We start from the raw sequence: 25,237 nt of genomic DNA, 5'->3' as shown, positions 1-25,237 counted from the left end.
AACTATTTTATTTTCGTAACTATTCCATTACCCGCAATAACAACATCGAATTTTGACTTTCATTTAAATTCATATGACACTAGTCAAATAACTTGCTTCATCAGCATAGTTTCAGGGAGTTGACTTATCAATTAAACGTGTCTAAATACATGTTGAATACAGTTCCAGAAGGCTGTGGTTTAGATCTACGAAGCAAATACAGTAGACAGTAGGCCTACTCCTTGCTGTGAAGAAATGTATAAATAAATTTTTACGCTTCACATTTTTTCAGAGACGATATGTCATTTTTCACTAACGGTATGTTTTCTGGCCATAGAAACTAGTGGCGATATTCCATACCGGCGCATACTGTCTCACTTCCTTCACTGATCATGCATGGGTCATTTCCGGCACGTTGCGTTTTATTCACGTCATTCGTGAGAGTTTTCATATCATCATACAAAAAACCATACCGACTTGTAAGAAGATTTACTATTTGTTATGGATCCTCACCCTGTAATCCTGCTTGGATGCCAGTTCTCGATCCAGTTCAGCTTTTGCTATTCTAGAAAATGTTTTTTCTAATATTTCTTCTTCCTTGGCCATGCGGTTCAGGAATTCTTCGCGCCTCTTGATCTGCTCCATCAGGTCACTGAACACTCGCTGTCTCTCCTTCAACTTGTACTCCAAGGCTGAAATAAGTGAGTTAAAAATAAAATATACATTTTCTATGCGAAATCCATTAATTGCACATTTAAAGTCACGTGACTTTAAAACAATCCTCAAAATATATTTTACGACATGCTGAAAGGACATTAACAAAATATTCTACTTTATACTTCTCTTTAGATATTTTAGCTATCTAGATATTTATTCTTGCGACGAAGTTCTTATACTTTTATAGCTTAGTTACTTGTAATGCAACTAAGATTTAAATATCATAACGTACATGCTTTCTTTTTAGTCGGTTATTTAAAGCTATTTCGCGTAACGAGAGATAAAATTGATGATAGCGAGGTGGTATTTGGCGACATGAGGCAGAGAATTCGCCATGGAGTACCTAACATTCGCATTATAATTGGAAAAAACCTAACAGAGAAACCCAGTCAGGTAAAGAGTTCAAGCTGAAAATAAACCCAAATTCAAGAGCAGCACCGTTTCAGCAGGCAAATGCGCTACTATCTGTCCTATGTAGATGCTATTGTTACAATTGAATTCTACACTAAGATATTCGCCAATATATATGATACGAAATAAGTAAAAACATGAAAAGAATCATATTTCTTTTAAGATAAAAATTAAAAAGTTCTTCTCAAATTCTGAGATTATATAGTGAAAATATTTTGAGTTCAATCATAAGATTTATCTATTTGCAAATGTTTATTTGCTACAATATGTATAAAATATTAACATTTTCGCCTTTTCGGCATCATCAGATATGTTAAAACACGTAATCTAGAACTTGAACAAATTAACGAATATACATTGTAATATACATGACAGATAAATTTCATGAGTTTTATGTATTATGTAGTTAAGTAAAGGTTTTTGTAAAAATGATTTGTAACATGTAAATTTGGAAGGACAATTGTGATTGTATATACATATAACTCATGTTACAAACATATGTGAATGGTTAAATGACACGCATTAAATTATTGCCAAGTACGAATATCAGTGATATGAAAGGTTTAAATTGAATTTGTTAATTATAAGTGAAATGGTAATAGCAATAGATTTAAAAGACAAAGTATTATAAAACAATGAGAGATGATTAATGATTGTAAAATTATTTCAGACATGTAACGTTGGAAGGACAATTGTGATTATATATACATATAACTCATGTTACAAACATATGTGAATGGTTAAATGACACGCATTAAATTATTGCCAAGTACGAATATCAGTAATATGAAAGGTTTAATTTGAATTTGTTAATTATAAGTGAAATGGTAATATAATAGCAATAAATTTAAAAAAAAGGCAAAGTATTATAAAACAATAAGAAATGATTAATGATTAATAGTAATGATAAAATAATAAAATCTTATGTGTCGTATTGTCACGTTCAAATTATTAACAAATTTAATTTAAACCTTTCATATCACTGATATTCGTACTTGGCAATAATTTAATGCGTGTCATTTAACCATTCACGTATGTTTGTAACATGAGTTATATGTATATACAATCACAATTGTCCTTCCAAATTTACATGTTTGAAATCATTTTTACAAAACCTTTACTTAACTACATAATACATAAAACTCATGAAATTTATCTGTCATGTATATTACAATGTATATTCGTTAATTTGTTCAAGTTCTAGATTACGTGTTTTAACATATCTGTTGATGCCGAAAAGGCGAAAACGTTAATGTTTTATACATATTGTAGCAAATAAACATTTGCAAATAGATAAATCTTATGATTGAGCTCAAAATATTTTCACAATATTATATTAGATTCATCTGAATACAAAATTAATTGCAAAATATCTGAGATTATACTTGAAATTAAGAAATTATAATATTTGAAAAATTTTACTATTCTTTTAGGTACCTTATGTGAGAAAATATTAAATTGCGAATTTATGGATTGAACTCTGAAGTAGGCTATATAAAGGAATTAATTAATTAGTTGGGGGGGGAATAATTAAGTGAGTGGGTCGGTAAGTCAGTGGTGAGTGTCTATGTATGAGTAGGCGGATGAGTTTTAGGGTGGTTCAGTGAGTGGATGGATGTATGATTTTGTGAGTGAATGGGTGAATGAGTGAGTGGGTAGGTAGATAAGTGAGTGAGTGGGTGGATGTGTTCGTGGGTGGTTGAGTGGTTGGTTGGGAGGATGAGTGAGTGAGTGAGTGAGTGAGTGAGTGAGTGAGTGAGTGAGTGAGTGAGTGAGTGAGTGAGTGAGTGAGTGAGTGAGTGAGTGAGTGAGTGAGTGAGTGAGTGAGTGAGTGAGTGAATAACGGAGAATGAAAAAATGAATGCATGAATGTAAGCCCTATAATTTAGATAACAATTTAATTAATTATTTAAGGAAAGAAATAATAAATAAATGGATGAAGTAATGGATGAATGACTAATAAAACGGACGGATCAGTGAATTAATTAATTAATAAGTATGTGAATAAATTAGTAAATTCATGAATGATATAATTGATTGCAAAAGTTAGAAAATGTATGTGGATGAACGACTTCATAAGTGAATAAATGAATGTGTCCACCGCCTTGGATCTGTGGATAGCGTATGCGCTTTCCATTTAAGCGATCAGTGGTTTGATTCCCTACGTAGGCAATTGAAAAAATTCAGCTCCTTTCTACGGGTTTGAGTGTTTGTCCTTCATCATGTTCTGTCCAGTGTTGTTTCGGCGGTGGTAACTAGATGAATAGGGAGGATCACAGTGTGTCCCTGTCTCCTGTTGATCGATAAATAAAGGACTATATTCTCCCCTATTCTGCATTGAATAAATTCGTATAAAAGATGGCGAAAATGTGACGGAAAATGGAAGGAAGAAGGAAAGAAAAATAAAGAAAGAAGAAACAAAAAGGTAGAAAAATAAAGAAAGAAATAAACACACACACATTGAAAAAGAAATGTACAAAGAAAGAAAGAAAAGATGTTAAGGAAAAAAAGGAAGAAAATAAAGAAATAAAAGTAAAGATAGAAAGAAAGAAAGAAAGAAAGAAAGCCAAAGAAAAGAATAAAGAAAAACAAATAAATAAATTAGTGTTATTTAATTAATCAATTATTTAACTATTGAATAAATAAACAACTTAATGGATGAGTCAGTAAGTAGTGAGTGAATGACTGAATGAGTGATATATTAAATTAATAAGTGAGAGCCTAGCTGACTAAATTAATGGCATAAAAAGTGAATATTAATTATTCATGAATTTATTTATGTATACAGAGTGTTTCAGAAATACTTCGACAAATCTTGGGGGCATGTTCCTCACACCAAACCAAGAAAAAAGTTCATATAAACATATGTCCGAAAATCCTTAGTTTTTTAGTTATTTATAGAAGAACATAATGAAACATGTTTGATATTGTCTGCTTGGCAGCAAATGTTGCAACTTTAATTAATTCAGAAACTCATAACTAGACTTCGTTGAATTGCCACACGCAGCATGCAATCAGGTTGCCGATGTGCGGTAGTATAGAGGAGGTGAGCGACCTCCCGGTCTCGTAGTAAGCAGTTCATGTTAAGAGATGTGACCGGTCCAAATAGATAGAGCAGCTACAGCTAATGTATACCTATGTAAGCACTTGTTTTTACATTACTGTGGCTGGAATAGTCAAAGCTTAACATTTGTTCAGTGCAGACAAGAATTCAATCAAACATACTACAATGAGTGTGTTGCTGTTCCAAACAATTTCCCCTGGAATACCCTTACCCCCGCAGCCAGTCTTGGCCCGTTGGTTGGATGCTATTAATTATTATGCAGAATATTACGGCAAAATAATGGAGGTAATTGATGCATTGGATAGCACAGACAGTTCCGCTGTTGCAGCTGTAAAAGCTTTGCCTTCTGAACAGCTATTGGAAGATATTCGGTTCATTGATTCTAATTTTAAAATCGTGTCCAAAAGCATCACCCTGTTAGAATCATCTAAACTACAACTCTCAGACGCCCTTAATATAGTGGATAAAGTATCACAAACCGTTATCCAAAATAACAATTCACTAATTTCAGAAAAAGATAAATGCAAGTTGAGAAACATTATTGCTAAAAATTCTGCCTATTCACAACTTCGTATTATAAATGATGTACTATCAGGTCATGACAAGACGTCTGAAGTTGGTGTACTAGAAAGTAGTGACTTTCCGTTCTTCAAATATGCACCTCTTACATCGTGTGATGTTGAAGTACATTTTCCCAATATAAAAACTGTTTGAGTGACCATCGGAGGAGATTCACTTTGGAGTCGCTCAAAATGTACGTAACTCTTCACTGCAATGCATATATTCAAGGATGATGTGAGTATATTACATTAAATTTTAAGAGTTAATATATCTCACTACAAAATAATTGCGTATTTACATGTTTAGACATTTGCTACTTCAATGATCATTCATTATATTTCTTGAATGCAGGATACAGGTTTTATTGTAACCGCAGTATACTGCTCAGTGTTCACATCAGAGGCATACTCCATCCGTTGCACGCCCCCTTCTCATACAGTCTATACCGCGTGCGTAGTAAACCTTACGATTCTCGTGGCAATTCCACGAAGTCTACTCATAACGAATATTCAAAATGTTCTCCTCTTGCTTCCACTTTCATTGTTATGAGTTTCTGAATTGATTAAAGTTGCAACACTTGCTACCAAGCTGACAATATCTAACAGATGTTTCATTATGTTCTTTCATTAATAACTAAAAAACTAAGAATTGTCGGATATATGTTTATATGAACTTTTTTTCTTGTTTTGATGTGAGGAACACACCCCAGTTTGTCAAAGTATTTCTGAAACACTCTCTATATAAATAGAGTAAAAGGGGTACCGTAAATTAATCTGACAAGAGACGTAATTTATGAGAAATAAAAACGAGCGAAAGAATGGATGAACTAACGAATGATTCAGTGATTAATTTATAACAAATTCTTTGTTCTATTGTATCAGTTAGGAGCGTGTGCAAGAAATCAATTTTATTCCTGCATTCATTTGCTCTTACGAAACATACATCTAATTCTAAGAATGAAACCTATTAAATAGGCTAATTTTACTCGAAATTTATTCAGACCTACATTTCAACACCCCAAACTCGCATTTTCTGGAACTTTTGTTTCATAAGAAGTATTATACAACGTCCAGTAACCCAGTTCATACAGCAGATACACGATTGAAGTATAAATATGTTGCTCTACTCTGCTAGGTTTATAGCAGTTCTATTTTTTCTTATAGTGAGACCTCCTTGGGAAGGGGTCATTGGTTTCTTTTAAAACCAGGAAGTAGAGGTGGGTCAATGCATGCATTCGGGGCTGACACAATGAGCAACAAGGCTATCGATCCAGTGACGTAACCGCAGAGATAGCCACCGCAAATGCGGGGGTGAAAAGCTACCTCTGCTACAAGTGGACGGAATTCGATTCCAGATTGAACATCCTCCAGTTTGGAGAATATCACTTTGACGCAAGCCACCCGACTGACATCTACACAGCAAAGAGAATCAGGTTGCGACTTGATTATATCTGTGAGATACTGATCTATGTTTAGTCCTATCTAAACTAACAAGTTCAAGCAAAGGGATCTAGATTCTAATTTACAAATATACGTAGGAGTTTAAGTTACACCGTAGCCTACTACTACTGTATGGCGTTATGCGTTAGTGAATGTAGGTGGAATTCATTCAACCATAGTATTCCGTCCAAGGGCAGGTCTTTCATTTCAAATCAAGCATTCTCCAGTCTTTCCTAAGAGTCCTAAGAGTCGGGGAAGAAAGAATGATGCTGAAACTGATTATGAAGAGAAAAACGAATTGGTTTGGTCTCTGGCTGAGAAGAAACTGCGTACTGAAGGATGCAGTGGAAGGAATGGTCAACGGAAGAAGAGTTCAGGGCAAAGAGGAAGGCAGAAAATATAAAAGATTGGATAATGCTGGGTTTGCAGTGAAAGACCTGACTTCGGGCAGAAAATTTTGAATTAATGGATGAATACGTCACGTTCAATAAAGTACAAATTTTGCTAATAATTCAGTAACTTCAAAATCTTTATTTTGCATCAAGTTCAATTTATTGCATGGGATGCTATTTATTTCAATTTTTTTCGAAACTGTTGTAGTTTATTGTTGCATTAAGGTAGGCGCTCGCTTACCGGCAAAAAATTCGTTCGTTGCGTATCGCTACTTGTCCGATTTCAGAATTAATCATCAAATAGTGTTGCAATTTACCGCTAGAGCGCATTATTTCATTATAAAGTTCTGAGTTGAACCTGGAAATAAAATGAATAGATTGTACCTTAAATAAATTATGAAGAACATATCTGGTTAATTTAGTATTTTCACAATCTCACTCCATACGTTTTTTCTCCATACCATATTGCTATAACTATAACAGTAGTGTCAGAGTTGTAAGCTCCGAAACCGGTTGTGGTGCTAGAGACGTCCAGTCGGAGCGTGAACTTGCTTATGTCTGTGGAAGCACCGGAGCTCGCAACGAGTTATAGTGGAGCGCTCCGCTCCGTTTGGGCTGTGTCTGACAACGCTGAACTATAATTTCATACATTATAAAGATCTTCATGCTATTGGACTTAGTAAAATAAACTTCGCGTTGTCCATTTCATTATACCTTCAATATTACCGCGTTTGCAGACCTTGCAATCGATATTTGCCATGACATGGCCGTGACATTCTTTATTTCGATCTTGGACCGTACGGAAATCCGCTTAGAATTCTCCGGCCAGAATTCTGAACGGAATCCGGTCATGCGGACGGAGGCGATACGGCAAAGTGGGCGATGCTCCATTTAAAATAATGCAAAGAATAAAAATCCGAACGCGGCGAACGAATGTTTCCGGTAAGTGAGCGCCTAGCTTTATTTAATACGTTTGGCTATGCTTTATTCTCTATTCTGACGAATAATAATCTACATTTTCTCTATAAATATTCCCTCTTTCTCCTTCTTATTCTACTTTACTTCCCCTTTTATCCGCCTTACACACCATTGCGGGTAAGGCAGGACGGTTAATTGGATAACACACACCACATAGACATCTCACAAATGCAAGCCATCCTGGTCATGGGTTCGGGATGACGCAGGACCACCGCAGAGATATCACAAGACAATCAAAAGACATCGGACAAACACCCAGTCTAGGGAAAGAAAGATAAATTCGTTTCATTGCCCACGCCGTGAATCGAAACTCGGACCTTTTGGTTGGGAAGCGAACGCGCTTCTCCATAAATACCCGAGCATTAATATTTGATTGTTTACCTTTTAATACTTATATACTGCAATATCTGTATCAATCTAGCCCAGTTTTATGATAAATTTGCGGCCCTGTTGTAGCTCTATTTCAGTACAGTATTAGAATTCCATCAGGCATTTTATTTTATCTTCAGTGCCGTAGATATCTTTGTGGAATAGTGCTAATACCACCAAGAGTTCCCTTATCTATGTCTGATATAATCTGGATCGGAACCTGGTCATTCTGTCGATTGATCGCTGTCGATTTATAGTGAGACTCAGAAGCTCCAATTGCACCAGAAGTAGAGACATCAGCGCCAATCAAACTGTCGCTATGACGTCAATTAGTCATGACACAAATCCATTAAAATGAACGTCAACCTTGATCCTTTTGACTCCAAGTCAAATGCTTTCATTTTCAATTTGAATTCCATGAATTTCAAATAGGCAACTTCCAATTATGAACCTAACAGAATGTAATATGTAGAAATAACAACAACAATAATAATAATAATAATAATAATAATAATAATAATAATAATAATAATAATAATAATGCGTTAGGTAGAGAGATCAGCGAATGGACACTCAGTGAATTTTCCTATTTTGTTTCTCTGTGCGCCGGCGTTTAGTTCCACTTTCAAGCGCTAGAGGTTAGTTTAATCGAGCACACTCTAAGATAATAATTGAATATGAGAATTGAGACACAGGATCCAAACATCGCCTACCTTATTGCATAATCCAGTAACACTTTGCTTCAAATAAATTCAAATTAACAGCTTCTCCTTATTTCTCAGTGATAAACTAGTTGTAATAACATTTTCTATGTTTTAAATGTAATAAATTATATTATAAAATAATGTACGGTAATACATTATAAAATTACATATTAAGTTCGTTTAATATTTGTATACAATATAATTATAGGCATATGTTTTTACTACTCATAGGAGTTTTGTTTTTCCATTTTCAGTTCTATCAAATCATTACATATTTTAATTGTTGATGGGGTCAACGTCTCAACTCATTATAAAGGAACTCTAGAGTCTAGACATTACAGATAATGCCGGATTTATTATTTCTTCGGTTCAATTTATTTTATTTGATTACATAATGTACCTAGATATATTGTATGTCTGTCATATTCCGCTGTGTCGACTGTTAACTGGTGTGATGTCAGCGCCAACTCTAGCGAAGAAGCAGAATCTCACGCTCAACCTGGTTTGAAGGTCATTGAAATCAGTCCTGTTATATCAAAGATACCAATCCGAAGTGTCCATACTTGTAATTCCCTATACGCTGGAGAGATAGTCAGTTTGCAGAATATAAACGGTTAGTAAGAGGGTCACTGATAAAAATTTTGAATCAGAATTAGTTGCCGCTTAAAAAATGTGCTCTTATATTTTAATGTCTTAAAACACATCATAAAACAAGTGAAAGGATTTTTTTCAACTAAAGGCAGTCATACGAGTTGTCTGTTTAAATAGGAAACGTACTTCACAAAAGAAATACGATAAACTTTGCTTTCTCTATATTTTTGTATCTAATGTTCAATCTTTAGTTCTTTGTTTCCTATTTTTCTTCTTTTATGGGCCTACATGTACCTTCCACAAACGACCTCAGAGATATTATACTTTAATGTTTAACTCTCCCCCCCCCCCCCGATTCATCTCTCAAAAGGACTATATTTACTCCTCTTCTACGTGGCACATACCTTCAATATTAATTGAAGAAATGTAACTATAAAATCATGTCCAGGCACAGTGCGGTAATATCTATTACATCTAACTTTATTAGTAAGTAGCTACCAGTACTTTCGCGAAACAGAATTACTGCTTCTTGTCCGCTAGAATTCTAGGCGCTAAGTCTACAAGACAAGCAGCACTGGTATTCGCTTTTCTCAAACCATTGCTTTTAGTTTTCAATATCGTATGATTTTTTTATTTTCATATATTCGGAAATACACTACTATTCTGATAGTGTAACCTGTAAGTAATTCTGTAAAGTTGGAGACGACTCTGAATGTTAAGGTACGGTTCAAACTCAGAATAAAAACATTCTAAACAGAATCTCAATGAAAGACCAAATCTTATGATTATCGTCTCCTGGCTTTCTGTGGCCCTTGTTTATTTTAGCTGCATCATTTCCAAACGCGACCTGTTCAGTATTACTATAGGAACTTTTCCAGTTATCAATGCCATCATTCAGAAATATCAGTATCATTTTTACCCGGATCTCGGGAGTGAAAAGATAATGCTAATATTACGAATTTTGATTTAACACACTATGTACATTTAAATGCGCATGTTTTGATGTTTTACACAAGAAGAGTTGCCAGGTAATTAGAGGGACAGAACGAAGCACTAATGCGTTCATGATTTTGCCGCCATTTGTGGTTGCTGGAACATTAGGATTAATTTCCATATCGCACACACAGTGGATGTTATTAGTGGCATTAGTTGTGTGAAATGGGTATCTCAATTAAGGTACGTTCCGGTGATTAACTAAATAAAGCCGCTAAATTTAATAAGCGAAATACACTAACTTGTTCAACGTAAGCATACTTTCCTTAAAAATAGACCTTGAGAAGATATCAAAAACTTTTCTATTATAGGTTATACAGTACATGATTTCGCAACAATTTCTTTGCACTATGCTATTAATGTTATTAAATTACTGTAGGTTAGATTATATCTCCTATTTAGGCCTATAGATTGAATTGCAAAATATGTCATGTGAGAAATAAGTACATGGGAGTAATACGTCTGTCTGTCTGCCTGCCTATCTGTCTGTCTATCTATCTATCTATCTATCTATCTATCTATCTATCTATCTATCTATCTATCTATCTATCTATCTATCTATCTATCTAGTCCACACCTGTGGAGTAACGGTCAGCGCCTCTGGCCGCGAAACCAGGTGGCCCGGGTTCGAATCCCGGTCGGGGCAAGATACCTGGTTGAGGTTTTTTCCGGGGTTTTCCCTCAACCCAATACAAGCAAATGCTGGGTAACTTTCGGTGCTGGACCCCGGACTCATTTCACCGGCATTATCACCTTCATATCATTCAGACGCTAAATAACCTAGATGTTGATACAGCGTCGTAAAATAACCCAATAATAAATCTATCTATCTATCTATCTATCTATCTATCTATCTATCTATCTATCTATCTATCTATCTATCTATCTATCTATCTATCTATCTATCTATCTGTTCGTCCGTCCACCTGTCTGTCTGTCTGTCTGTCTGTCCCTCCTCCTGCCTGCGTAATTATCTGTCTGTCAATCGATCCATCCATTAATCCATCCACCTGACCGTGTGTCTATCGATCCATCCATCAATCCATCCACCTGACCATGTGTCTCTCCGGGCCATCCGGTTCGTATCCTCTGCCCGCCCTTCTATATAAGCCTTCTTGATAGCTTATTTGACAAAGCAGTGACTTGCAATGACTGCAGAACCGGGTTCGATTCCTGGTATTGGTGGAGTCGTGTTTATGGTTGACAAAACTAAGCCTCCCTGCTGTATTCTGTTGTCACTCACCCAAGACGGTGCGGCGTGATATATAGCTGTGGCAAAAAAAAAAAAAAAAAACGAACCGACCCTTGTAGCTGATTTCAGAGCCTTGTTCACTCCAGAGCACGATAGACTGGTAATTAAGACTTTCGTGGTTCGAATCCTGCCTGGGAAGGAAACTTTTTTTTTTGTTCCTTATTTTAAAAAATGTATTCCCAATACTTTTCGATTGCTGGTAAAATTCATGTTCTGGGAATAATAAGTTAATTAAGTTGTAAAATATCGCTGCAATCGAAAAGTATTGGGAATAAATTTGAATAAGGAACAACAAAAAAAGTTTCCTTCCCGGGCAGGATTCGAACCACGAAAGTCTTAGTTACCAGTCTATCGTGCTCTGGAGTGAACAAGGCTCTGAAATCAGCTACAAGGATCGGTCCGGTTTTTTTTTTTTTTTTGCCACTACTGTACTGTAATTAATAATGTGACTGACGTACAAAATTGAATCAGTTTGCAGTGTGAAGAAAACAGTCTAGTAGGACTTCATCGGATCTTTATGTCTACGTGGCTGAATCAATAGATGGCACTACATATTATCTGAGTTACGTTATCTACAAAGAAAGCGGCAGTTCGGACTTCACAGTCATTCGTAATTAAAGGAGTTGTAAGGCACAAGAAGCCCGGTCAAACTTGCGGTGCTTTCCTTCGGGCTCCTTTTCCATATAAAAGAAATAGGGCCTATATCAATCTCTTTACCCTATCTATATATAATTTGAACTGGTAATGGAAATTACGGGAAAACGGCTGAACGGATTTTAATAAATGACTCCTCATTTTGAAGCTTGGAAGCCAAAGTTTTTCAGAAAAATAGCAGTTTTCAGTGAAATGTCAATTTCACTACATCATTTCCCTATTTTCCAAAATCCATCTGTCATCAGTTTTGAGAAATATGGCTTTTCAGAATAAAACAAAACACACACTATAATAAACAATATTACACGAAGGCCATGATCTGCAGGATTGCTGACATATTTAGAGTTCAGATGGCGTATAAAAATAATTTACAGGTCTGATTCTCTGAACTGTAGTTTTCCGAGTACAGCTGTGTATTTGATATTAAGAACTACAAAACTTAAGAATGTTAGATGGGATTATTACTATTAAAAATGAAATAATATTATAGTTAATGCAATATTATGTAAGTAGACCTATTTGCCACTAATTACATTAATGCTATATTGATGATATGAAAGTGAAACCTTTTGAGGTTTTATATAAGTAGACGCACAGAAAGAATATTTTAAATTAGATCTTTATTTCTATAATTTACTGAGTAACAGCTATATATATTGTTACTGAAAACTATAAAACTTACTCAAGGTAACAATATTGTTATTAAAAATGAAATATTTTTATAGTTATTAGTCAAGTGATGTGGGTTTTTTCATATATATAATGACAGTGTGATGTAGATATTTATATGTGTGATTCTCCAATTTTCCTAGGTAGTAATGAGTCATGCTTCCTATTTTAGCTGCGTCTTAAAACTAAATCAAAATTAATTTCATATTTCTTTGGTTTAATCGAACCTGAAATTTTCTTAACTCTCACCTATAACCCGCAATGACCTGAAATAGCTACTGCATTACTCCCACATGAAAAATTCCCTGATCGTCCTAACATTGTTACTTGCGTTTTCGCATTGAAACTCAAGAACTGAAGATGGATGGGTTCAAGGAAATGCATTTGGCATAAAAAGCATTCAGAGGGAGTATGTTTCACTATTATGGAAGCAAATAACTTTCAAAATGTCTGCTATTCTTTATTGGAAATAAATTTGAAAAATTGTAATTTGAACTTCTAATAAACGTAGTTTGCAGCATTTGCTGCACAAGCCACTAGTATATTCTATTACCAAACTAATTACCTATATGTCTGCATCTAGCAGTCAGCTCTCCGCATACCTAACAGCCTACTAATCTCTCCCTATTTATTTCTGTTGAGCCATTTCGGTCTGTTGTGACCTTAATTCATCTGCCTTTCAAATGTTAGCAGTTCTAAATAACAAATTGATATATACGATATCCAAAACCCATAAAATTTCAGTCGCTGGACAGTTTTAAATGGGGAACATTTTTGTCTTTTCATTTCCTCTAGCATTAATAAAAATGCCTGGTAGCCCAGTTATGGATATTTGGATATTTTCCTTCGTTATCTCGATAATACACTGTTTGTGTAAAGGAAACAATGGTTTCAACAGTCTGCATCAATTTGCGTCATCAGGAGAGGAAGAAATGTTTCTATTTCGAACTACTAGAGTTACCTATTCCAGTTACTGGCCAATCATACTTAACAATGCATTAACTGAACAATGAGTATTGTATCGTCTCAAAATGAAGACAAATGCCCGAAAATTCAAGACCAGACTAGACATTGATTAATTTTCCCTTAGTGCATACAGCGCACGTAAATAAAGCGGATTGTTAGTTTCCTGAGCTCGCGTTCGGTCCTGAAACAATAGTGTTATTCACAATTGTCATAATGACTGAAAGGGTTAATTGCCTGCTCAATATATTACAATAGAAATAGCAGAATACTATCGGCAAGTTGTTAGCAGAGAGGGCATTGTGTAGATGTGATTGTGTTTTTATCTATCGTACAGTCACGCAATGAATAAATGCAACAAAGAATCTGGGAACATTATAATGTAAAATATCACTTGTACTCCGCGCAGAGTAATACATGCAAATGATTACACCGACTCCGCTCCCATGAATATTACTGTCGGCTCGCGTGCAAGAACTGAATTTTTCTCTGTTTCGTGCAGTGGATGAAGAGTTTACGAGTGCTTGCGTCCAGATTTATAAGAACAGAAGAATTAAGTAAGAGCAGAAAAGGAAATTGAACGTATGCACATCATAATAGTTGTAGGTTAAAGCTCACTTTTCCATATTGTTATAGATTAATCATTCCATTCATATAAAAGCGTAACCATTGTACTTGAACGTTTGATTTTTACATAGAGATCTGAGTTCAGTTGTAGAATCTAAGATTAATTTGTACTGGACGATGTTGTTACCTGGGCAAGTTATATTTTAGCAAATCTGTTCATCAGGCAACAGTGTCTCCATATTAGGCTATAGCATTATATTTTTATTCAAAATACATTCCGCAAACCTCAATTTGTGGCCGGGTGGCTCAGTTGGTAGAGCAACTGGCTACAGATTCGAAGGTTCCGATTTCAATCTCGAGTAAAAGTGGGATTTTTCTCGTTACCAAAATTCCAGACCAAACTCGAGGTCCACTAAGCCTTCTGTCATATTCAGTGTCGGTTTTTTCCGGGATAAAAAGGCAGTCGGAGCATGGTGCCGATCACATCAAACTCTGCTCATGAGCCTTGATGGAATCTAAGGGGAATACCTTACCTTTACAACCTTAATTAAGGATGAAAAGTAGATGACGTAAAGTAACTAAATCAACGGCCATGTAAGATAAGGAAATCCTACTGTTTAAAATAATGGTCAATGGTCAAACCATCGAAAAGATAAAGACTTTCTATTGTCTCGTAAGTACAGAGTGGTCGAGAAGCAGCCGTACCTCCATTATTTCGCGAAAATTTGTGTTGGCGTGTTGGTAATCTTGTGAACATCGGTAAATGTGCAGTGGAAATAATAACCAGCATTTCACAACGAAAGAATTAAACATATAATGGCAATAAGAATCTCTACAATAAAATTTACAAGTAAAATAAACTGAATGGAATAATTAGGAGATACTTTCAAACAAAAGCACAATAAGAGAAGCGCAGATGAGCCTTCATAAATTGACAGCAAAATCAACATTGAAGTTTGGATTATAAACCTGGACGCTCAAAAAGAATGACGAAAGAATATTGGAAACGCAATACAAGAGATTCTTTAGACCAGGGATACAGAACTGGCGAGAGAGGGGTGGAAAGCGTTCCACATCCACAGTCCACCGGCGTTGAATGACGTATCTGTGGCCCGTATGCAATCACATAAGACAGACACTGAATACAAATCTCCTCCCCTACCAAGTCAATGACACGGGGATGGAAGGAAGGGGTGAGTGACGTATCCGATGAGTGACGCAGCGTCACAATTGTCGCCCAGTTCTGCAAGCCTGCTTTAGACGATTGGCAGGTTTTACTACACGAGATGAAACCCCAAAAGAAATAATAATAGAACACTTAGAAGCCAGAAATACAGTGCAAGATATGATACAGTAGCTTATAGTGAACAATGGAGGAGACGTGTATGTCGAATAAGAGTTGAGAAATTTCCAGAGAGCGCACTGGATTGCAGGCCTGTTGGATGGAGAGATCATTCTGACAATGACGACGATTTTGTCAAAATATACCTATTGCAGTACTGAAAATAATACGAGTAACATTCAGTTCTCCTTTCCAGCAAACGTCTGGAAATGGGTGTGGCGTCACACTCCACATTCAGAAGCTTCTTGTAGTCACAGCTGACTAGAATGTGGATTGGGGCCAAGGTCGCTTTTGATTTTATTGTTGAGTGCATTCTATTGCTCATTATTCTTAAATAAAACAAGAAAACGGTGGTTGATGAAGGATTCAGGAAGACGCAATCAAATAATTTGCCACAGATTAATTTATGGTAATTTCCTTTGTAAAACAGAATAATTACAGATCGATTATTTAGTCCTGACAGCTCGGCGACGCGAAAGAGGGGAAGTAGTAGGAGTAGTGGGGAGAGTTCCGGAGTAGAAATAAGAGCGAGGGGTCAGTAAAGAAATGCAGTACAGCTTAACTGTACTGGAAACACATCATTCTACCACAAGCGTGACATCCGATCGCTCTGAATGCAAGCGACTGACTAACCCGAACACCCCTTGGCGTAACTTAATGGATTCACCTGACCCAGACGCACATTGTTGGCGACTGTCAGGACTAAAATTTATTTAATAATCGTATTGTACGTCGTGACTGCGGAAAATCGTGGCATTGTGACCACGAAGATAAAACGGGCATGGATCTTCTTCTAGAATTCTTTCTGTCAGTCATTATAACTTGAGTGGATTACAATATACCTGTACAGTTATAAGACTCTTACCCTGAGTATCATAATTTCTCACAAACACTTAATGGACTTTTAGTCACGTGTAATATGCAATTAATTATTATAATTATTTTACTCTTGTAATAATATTAGTCATAGTGAATTTTTTAAAGTCCTAGCATGATGTAAAAATTCCTGTGCTGCTGGTCGGATGTAAATGAAATATTTGTTTATAATCAAAAAACTTTTTCACAAAATGTGAAGTAATGAGCCATATCTGACAGTTGCTAACGTTTTGATGAACAATATACTGTGTCACTAAGATGGGTTAATAGTAATATATGTAACTAGTGTATAATCTTGGTAAATATGGCAAGAGTAAATGTTTAGCACGTGAGCGTAAGCAATGTTTTATGCTGTTCTAGCATTAAAATATTAAAAAAAAATTATAAATTTATAAAATACAATGTTAAGGCGTAAAGAATGAGTACTGCATATGACGTAATATATTGCATGGTTGCTAAGTAACCGTTTCTAAGACAATGCTATTTTTTGTTGTTTTGAAGCTTTTTCTTACAGATACATGGTATAAAATTGTGTCGTGAACAATACAAGAACACCTGCCCATAAGTTGATGGAGAAACGGTGCTGATGCCTTGTTTCTTCAACTGCATGGGGATTTTTATCAGCCAACACATGCTGATTACGAAAATTCACAACACAATCTCTGCTGAACCCCGCTCATATCCGCAACCAGACTTTTGTTTTGAGTATTCCTTGCGACGTATCAATATCCCAAGTCAGGGATGTCAACTACGGTATGATTATCTGGTAGTCTGCTGTATTGTGGGGCAGAGAAATGCATTGTCATGAATGGACGTCACATTCAGCACCTCCTACGAACAAGTATTCAGATCCCAGAAAGTATGTGTTGTAGGACCCGTGTTTATTAGACATAGTTTTCTTGTTTTAATGCATACTATCATCTCCTAAAATATCGAATATGTGTAATACCCTGTATATTGGACAAAATATTTTGTTCGCGTTCAGCTTTTTAGTAGGAATATGTTAATAAATTTCTACATTGGTTGTCGTACGTGTGAAGTACTATGCACAAGAAAGTTGCACTCCGTCTGAATAGAAGTAATGTTGCAAGATCGCACCAGTCAGTATTGTCAAGTAGTAGTTTATTGCATCGTTCAAGTTTCCCATTCGCAACTTATCACCGATGCAGAAAAGACGGAAAACTCCATCTTCATCGTAAGTATGATTTAAAACTTCAACCTTTCAACGCAGCTGTAAGATTTTTTGGATTCTCAAAGTATCGTAGACGAAATATCCATACTTTGCTGAACTATTTATGGGTTCCGTCAACAAAATAATCCAGGAAAGGGGCACATTGGATGTTAGCAATAACTATTACACAATATTTCTTTCACTGATGATGAAACTGATACGTAGCTACGAAACGTTGCTTGTTTTTAAACTGTGACACGGTACGAAGACCCCAAAAATTCGCTTCTTTGTATCACTTTTGCAATGTATATTTCGTATGAAATTTTTTCTACGATTTGTTGCATTGACAAAGGCATCTGAGACTGTCACAATCTTGGAAATGGGGAGAAAAGTGGAAACTATCATTATCAAAGACTTTATAATTTTACATACCTAGATACCGGTACTTCATATTTAATGCTTTACCGTTCATTTTTTCCTTCCGTAACTCCGCGTCGATCTGCTTCTTCATCCTGACTTCCTCCTCCAGGATCCTCTGTCTCTCTTCCTTGTTCTGTGCTTCGATGGATTTCTGCTGCAGCAACAGCATCTCTGCAGTCTCCTTGTCTCTCTGAAACTTCCTCCTTGCGTCTGCTATTTCTCTCGTCACCTAAAACCATTAAAGTTTGTAGTAAACAACACAATTATTCACAGAATACCGCTTTCAATAATGGTATATCTTTGATACAGTCTATTTGTCTGTCTTCCTTTGTTCTTTTCTGTCACATCGTGTGAATCTTGGATGAAAATGAAGACGAAGATGCGAGTGACAAAATTTCGTTGGGCGGGTGTAGAACGCTTCAGTCTACCCAACTTCAAGACAAGCGTGGAACGAGACCTCTTTCATTGGTTCAATAGTAATTAACTCTCTCTCTGTCTCTCTCTCTTTCTCGGCAATTTTATATCGCCTGTCACACATTATGGAACAAAGTGTGGTCTCGACGGGAAAAGTTTTTTGCTAAGAGAATTGAACTGTGATATACGTACACAACAATCTATTTTTAGTTCCTGTAGCAAAATTTAGTCTACACATTTATCCCTTCCGGCTCCTTATTGTTACGAGATTGCCTACCACTAGTTATAAACTCCTTTGTCGATCTTCAGCTAAATTTCTAATGTAAGGAAAGGAATATGCTCAGAATATCGTTACAAACCACTAATATAGGTATATTATAGTCTATAGCGTTTTAAATGCCTATTTTATACTGTACATATAATATAACTTATATGTCCCGCGCTGTAGAGTCGTGGTCTAAGGCATCCTGTCTAGGATTCGCATTATGGAATGCGCGCTGGTTCGAGCCCTCATGAAGGAAGAAATTTTCTCATGAAATTTCGGTCAGTGTATGGGACCGGTACCCACCCAGCATCGTGATGAACGATAAGTAGCGAAATCCGATTGCAAAATCCAGCTATAACGGCTGGGGGATCGTGCTAACCACACGATAACTCCATTCTGGTTGGATGATCGTTTACCTCTGCTTTGGCATGTGAACGTGATACTAGCAGCCGGCTGGTCGGTCTAGGCCCTTCAAGGGCTGTAGCGCCACGGATTAATATAACTTATATTGAATAACTGACCTTAATTACTAAAGTTAAATGAATAGATCGCATTACACTACATCCCCGAAAGGAACGTACTTGGTAAAGTGTAGGGGACAGTCGGGTAGTATCGGACATCGGGTAATAATAATAATAATAATAATAGTAATAATAATAATAATAATAATAATAATAATAATTTTTATTTTATTTTATTTATTTATTTATTTATTTATTTATTTAATGTGCTGTACAACAGCCAGTGGCCAATTACAGTTCAGCACAAATATAACAAAAACATAAAACAAAAATAATTATTACACATAAATATAATTACAATAATGACGATGAATGGATAACTAAGAATAGTATGAGACAATGTTAATTGAGTATAATGCCTAAAAGAATACATAAATGATAAATCGTTGCCAAGAACAAACAAAGTCTATACATTGAAGGGATCGAATTCGCAGCCATGCATGTTGGCATTTTTAATGCATCTGGAGACTGGTGAAAGAAATTTCGAATTTCTAATATAGAAAAGTTTGTGGGCTCTCATATCTTTTGTTGGACTACGTAAGGTAATACTGTTTAAGAAAGAGTCACAGGATATATCACCTTTGAGGACTTTACAAAAGAACAGATAATCTAGCTCATGGCGTCTAGCATATAGATTTTGACAATTAAAATATTCACATTTTCTCTCATAACTATACCCGGAATTAATGGGCAGAAATCTGAATGAACATAAGGATATAAATTTTCTTTGTATATTTTCTAATTTAGCCGAGTCCGTAGTTGTAATCGAGTTCCAAACTACAGATGCATATTCGAGTTTCGATCGCACCAATGTATAGTATAGCATTAAAAGAGAATCGGGCGTGGAAAAAGAATAAGTTATTGACTGTATTATTCCTAGCATTCTGATTGCGTGATTGTAAATGTAATCAACGTGACTATGAAAATACAATTTACTGTCAAAGAATATTCCCAAATCTTTTACGCAATCCGTTCTGTTAATTAGTACATTATTTAGATAATAATTAAATTTCAGTGAAGAAGTTTTTCTAGAAAAGGTTATTACATTAGTTTTGGATACGTTAATTGTCATACCATTGTCTTCCGACCATTTAGCGACTGAATTAATGTCACATTGAAGTGATTGACAGTCAGTACTACTTTTGATTGTACGAAAAATTTTTAAATCGTCTGCAAATAATAAACAGTCAGAACTTATTCTTTTGCATATATCATCTATGAATATAATAAATAGGAGAGGTCCTAAAGTAGATCCCTGCGGGACTCCGCAATTTATATTATAAGAATAAGAGTGTATATTAAACAACAATAATAATAATAATAATAATAATAATAATAATAATAAAAATAATAATAATAATAATAATAATAATAATGGCGTTATTTAACCTGGCAGAGTTAAGGCCTTAAGGCCTTCTTTTCGGACAGTGAGTTTCTTTCATCTACCACACGATGATAGTACCTGATTGACATGGTTACGTTTCTGTGATGTCGCATAGAGAAACGTAACCATGCCATTCAAGTACTACCATATGGTGGCAGATGAAAGAAACGCACTGTCCGATACTACCCGATGTCCGATACTACCCGACTCTCACCTATATAGACTTATAATATTTTTAACTCAAGTTTTGGTCCATTATACCCTAGTGTCAAAAATATTTCATCTGTTGACATGTAACAATTTTAGGACATGAGCAAGGACTATTATCTGGTACTTGTATGTATGTATGTATGTATGTATGTATGTATGTATGTATGTATGTATGTATGTATGTATGTATGTATGTATGTATGTATGTATGTATGTATGTATGTATGTATGTATGTATGTATGTATGTATACACTGCAAGTGGGCAAGCACCCGGTGGCAGTGGTATATACAATATTAACAGTACACAATAAGATGATAAGCAATACACAATAAAATTTACAATACACAATACAATTTTATACACAATACAATAAGAATACACAATACAATTTAACACAATAATAATAAAACATAAATAAAATACCTAATTTTACAGTACAACCTACATAATTATGTATAAGTCCTACATAAGTTTCAATAGTCTTTCACTTTACTCTTATCTCATTCCCTGTAGTGGCACTATGACGCATTTCACTGACGCTTTAGCACACATTTCACTGACACTATAGAACACATTTCATTGACGCTATAAATTATCACTGATCGGAACTGTTCACTGCACTGTAAAACCATAACTTCATTGACTCACCTCGCTTCACTGATACAACAGTTCAAATAAGTCAAATAATGACATCCTTATGCATATTTATAAACAGAACTACATTTAAACTAAACATTTCTAGTCTAAGGCCCTCTTACACGCTATTTTTAAATAATTTACAATTCAAATCAAGGAAGTAAACTCGTCAGGCTAAATAAATACATGTCACCTTAAAAAATTAGATGTTGAATGTCACCTTAATTTTAATTTTCACTTTATACACAACTTTTTAAGTTATCCTTGAATCTCCTTAAGAAGGACAGCCCTCAAAGACCGCTGCAGGTAGGTCTTTCCAATAATTTATAGTTCTATTTAAAAATGAGAATTTACCTACATCCGTTTTCTGTTTCCTACATTTGATTTTAAAATCATGATCGTTCCTACCATAGTACGTTGGCTTTTCTAAAGTTATTTTGAAATTATTTTCACTTGAGGAACTAATGCTTTACTAAAAATAAAAATGTAGGCCTATGACGGCTATTTTATTGATATTGAGAGATAGAATGCTTACCCCTCAACAAATTTTAACTATGTTAACCTTGTATTTGCATTTTATATATGCTATGATGTTTCCCACTTTGTACCATTAAAGATTAAAACATCTAGTAATCAACGAAAAAGTAAATTAATCGATAATTTGAGAAGCCACACAAGTCTATTTTTAATCTTCTTCTTCATCTATTCCTTGTTCCTTGCAGTATCGGGTCCTATTTGTAATCAAAAGGAGTTTATTGAGTTTTTAACATTAATATATGGATCCTTCACGTCTGTAGGAGAAAGTAGAGATAACTTATAGCATACAAAATAAATAAAAACTATTATAATACGAATTCAATATTCCAAATAACTTATTTCTTGAGGTTGGTACTGTTATTACAACATTATTATTAACTTCATTTTAAACAGCATTTGTTTCCGATACGTTCCTATTTTCTACAACGGATAAGCAATTGCTTTTAGTCGGCGTTTCTACCCAGCTGTGTACCCCACAAACATAACATCGCACATTTCATTACCACGAAATCTTCGAAATGAAAGACCTCTGGGTAGCTATTGAAGCCTGTTTGAAGCTGAGGACGGCAAACTTAAAATTCTCTTTCCTTTGGTAGGCAAACATAATTAACATTCAATGAATCCCGATTCTAATTCTCGGCGCTCCATTCATTATCGAGTGGCGACGAAATTGATTTTTGCTGCACACCAATCATTTGAAGGAGAAAATCAAGAGTGCCAGTCATCTCTTTAAAGAATTTCTTGCCCTATTTTTCTTGTATGATAATGAAGGAGAAGATGTGAAACTCACTCATTCTGCCTATTCGTACTGTGCATTGCCATTTGTGTTCTCAAAATACACAGACCTACTGTTGGTCGAACAGTAACAGTAGATATTGGTTTTCCACACTGGATAACTGAGTTTAAATTACTGCAAATTTATTTATAACTTTCGTGGTTGAATATGGTATTGTGACAGAATTTCTTAAAATATTCCCTTTTCCCTTTCCGTACACTACCATTTCTTCATATTGACAAGTAAGTACAGATGTCACAGGCAACATGAAATAATTTTCGTGCATTTTCTGAATATTATATAAAAATAGCAGCAATCCCTTATATTCATGTAGGACCTATCATTTATAATAAACTCAACCCAATATGAGCAAATGCTGGGTAACTTTCGATGCTGGACCCCGGATTCATTTGACCGGCATTATCATCTTCATCCCATTCAGACGCTAAATAACCAAAGATCTTGATAAAGCGTCGTAAAATAACCTACTAAAAATAAAAAAAAAATATATATATATATAATAAATTCATTTTAAAGGTTTTTATCATCGTCAGCGGCCTATTTGTTAGCGTGCATCTCAATAAAGTTCAGTTTTACTGCTCCAAATCCTACATGTATTTTTGAAAATGAGGAAAATGCTTTCCGCTACTTCTTTCGGAAATAAAATAAAACGAAAATTATTTGTCGGAGATTTACAACACGTGCAGCAAAAAATATTTTATTGACTTTTATTAGAGTGATCCTATACTTCTATGATCGGTTTAATTTTATTTCGATGCACCGGTAAATAATGAAGATATTTTAAATAATAAAATATTTTTATTTATTTCTAATATTCACTTCGTCTTCATTTATATCTGAACAGTAAGAATATCATTCTGGAACGTGATACAAAATGTGAACTAACCTGAATTCAAATACTGCATCTTTCATATACCGAGTGTAACATAAATCCTTGTACAAACTTTGAGGGCGAGTTCTTCACACTAGACAAAGAAAAATTATCGTATAAACACCACATATGTCCGTAAGTGTTTGTTTATGAGTTATAAAATTGAAAGATGATATACAACGCTTTGGTTTCGAGATACAGCCCAATGACTTGTTGATCCAATTGATTGATGTTCTTACGACAAGTCTACGTCAGTAGGTAGGTACTGTACCCTATATAGCTTTCTCTCATGACAGATAGGTAATAGTGGAATAATTCCATGACCTGCACGTTCGCCGGACTTCAATCCTTTCGATATTTATCTGCGGGGACATCTAAAAGCTCTATATTATGCAGCGGACATTGCAAAAGAAGAGAGGTTTCACCAGCGCATTGTAGGAGCCTGCGAAACCATTCGGAAACCGTCCTGGAGTCTTTGAAATGGTGTGACAGTCCATTATCTGACATGTCCATATGCGTATGTTATTTCAACACATTTTTTATGTGCCAGGTGTAGATGACATTTTGAGCATTTACTACGAATTGAGAGTTTAAAACATTGTTAATGGGTCATTTTAAATGCACTCGTTTTCGACCAATTCAAGGTAAAGTATAGTAGCTGTGTTTTTATCATTGAATAGCTCATAAGCCTGGCACTTCCAGACATAATATGCATTTATGAATTTGTTCTGGTATGGATAACTCGCCTCAGAAATTTGTACAAATATTTCTGTTACATATCGGTAACATCAGCAGCACCATCGTATCGTCGTCCTAATCAACATAATCATTTCTGAATTTGTCTCCACTGGTATAGCTCAGTCGGCAGACTCGTTTGACTGTTGATCAGCAGCTGTGATCGGACTTTGGTTTGATTCCCGCTTAGGCTTTTTACCGGGTTTTTCCCAAACTGTAAAGCCAATGTCATATAATCTGTGGCGAATCCTCAGCTTCATCTCGCCAAATACCATCTCAATATCACCAATTCCAGCGACGCTAAATAACATAGCAGTTGATACAGCGTCGTTAAATAACAAACAAATTAATTTGCCATATTGTGCTTCGTGCTCTTTCAAAATTTTCTTCTTCCAGAGTGTGTAGGATTTTATTTCATCTCATTTACTTACTGACCTGTACATCCAGAATATATAATTATCTGAATTTGTAGTAAAGATAGTAATTTTATAAATTTCTTAATACAAGCAATGATGTTCTCAATTCTTTTTATCTCATTCTGTATAGTCTACTACAGTCTTGCGATGGCCAGTAGCACTTTCGGGCGAGAGCTATTTTATGCCGGCAGCGCGCGCGCGGAGCTCTTTTACCTGTAAACATTGCTAAAGGATGTACAGATCTTAGATCACAGCGCATCATGACGGAACAAAAGCGCTCATACAATAAAGTTTCAAGAAAGCGTGGAAGATACAATGTTTATGCTTCAAACATGGTG

The 25,237-nt window shown here is 35.3% G+C and overlaps 1 protein-coding gene across 2 annotated transcripts in view; it reads right to left on the bottom strand.

Annotated features, from left to right (window-relative positions):
• The window catches only part of LOC138693424 (cilia- and flagella-associated protein 53-like), a 76,121-nt gene that overhangs the window by 15,281 nt on the left and 35,603 nt on the right, over window positions 1–25,237 (bottom strand). For both annotated transcript variants that reach the window (XM_069817372.1, XM_069817373.1), the window contains 2 exons: window positions 18,158–18,341; window positions 493–671 (listed from right to left, as the gene is read on the bottom strand). In XM_069817372.1, the coding sequence (XP_069673473.1) occupies window positions 493–671; window positions 18,158–18,341 (363 nt within the window). The remainder of the gene's footprint in view (window positions 1–492; window positions 672–18,157; window positions 18,342–25,237) is intronic.

The sequence above is a fragment of the Periplaneta americana genome, chromosome 17 (genome assembly GCF_040183065.1).
Source record: "Periplaneta americana isolate PAMFEO1 chromosome 17, P.americana_PAMFEO1_priV1, whole genome shotgun sequence".
Classification (NCBI taxonomy): domain Eukaryota; kingdom Metazoa; phylum Arthropoda; class Insecta; order Blattodea; family Blattidae; genus Periplaneta; species Periplaneta americana.
This window is presented reverse-complemented; position numbering and strand designations above follow the sequence as displayed.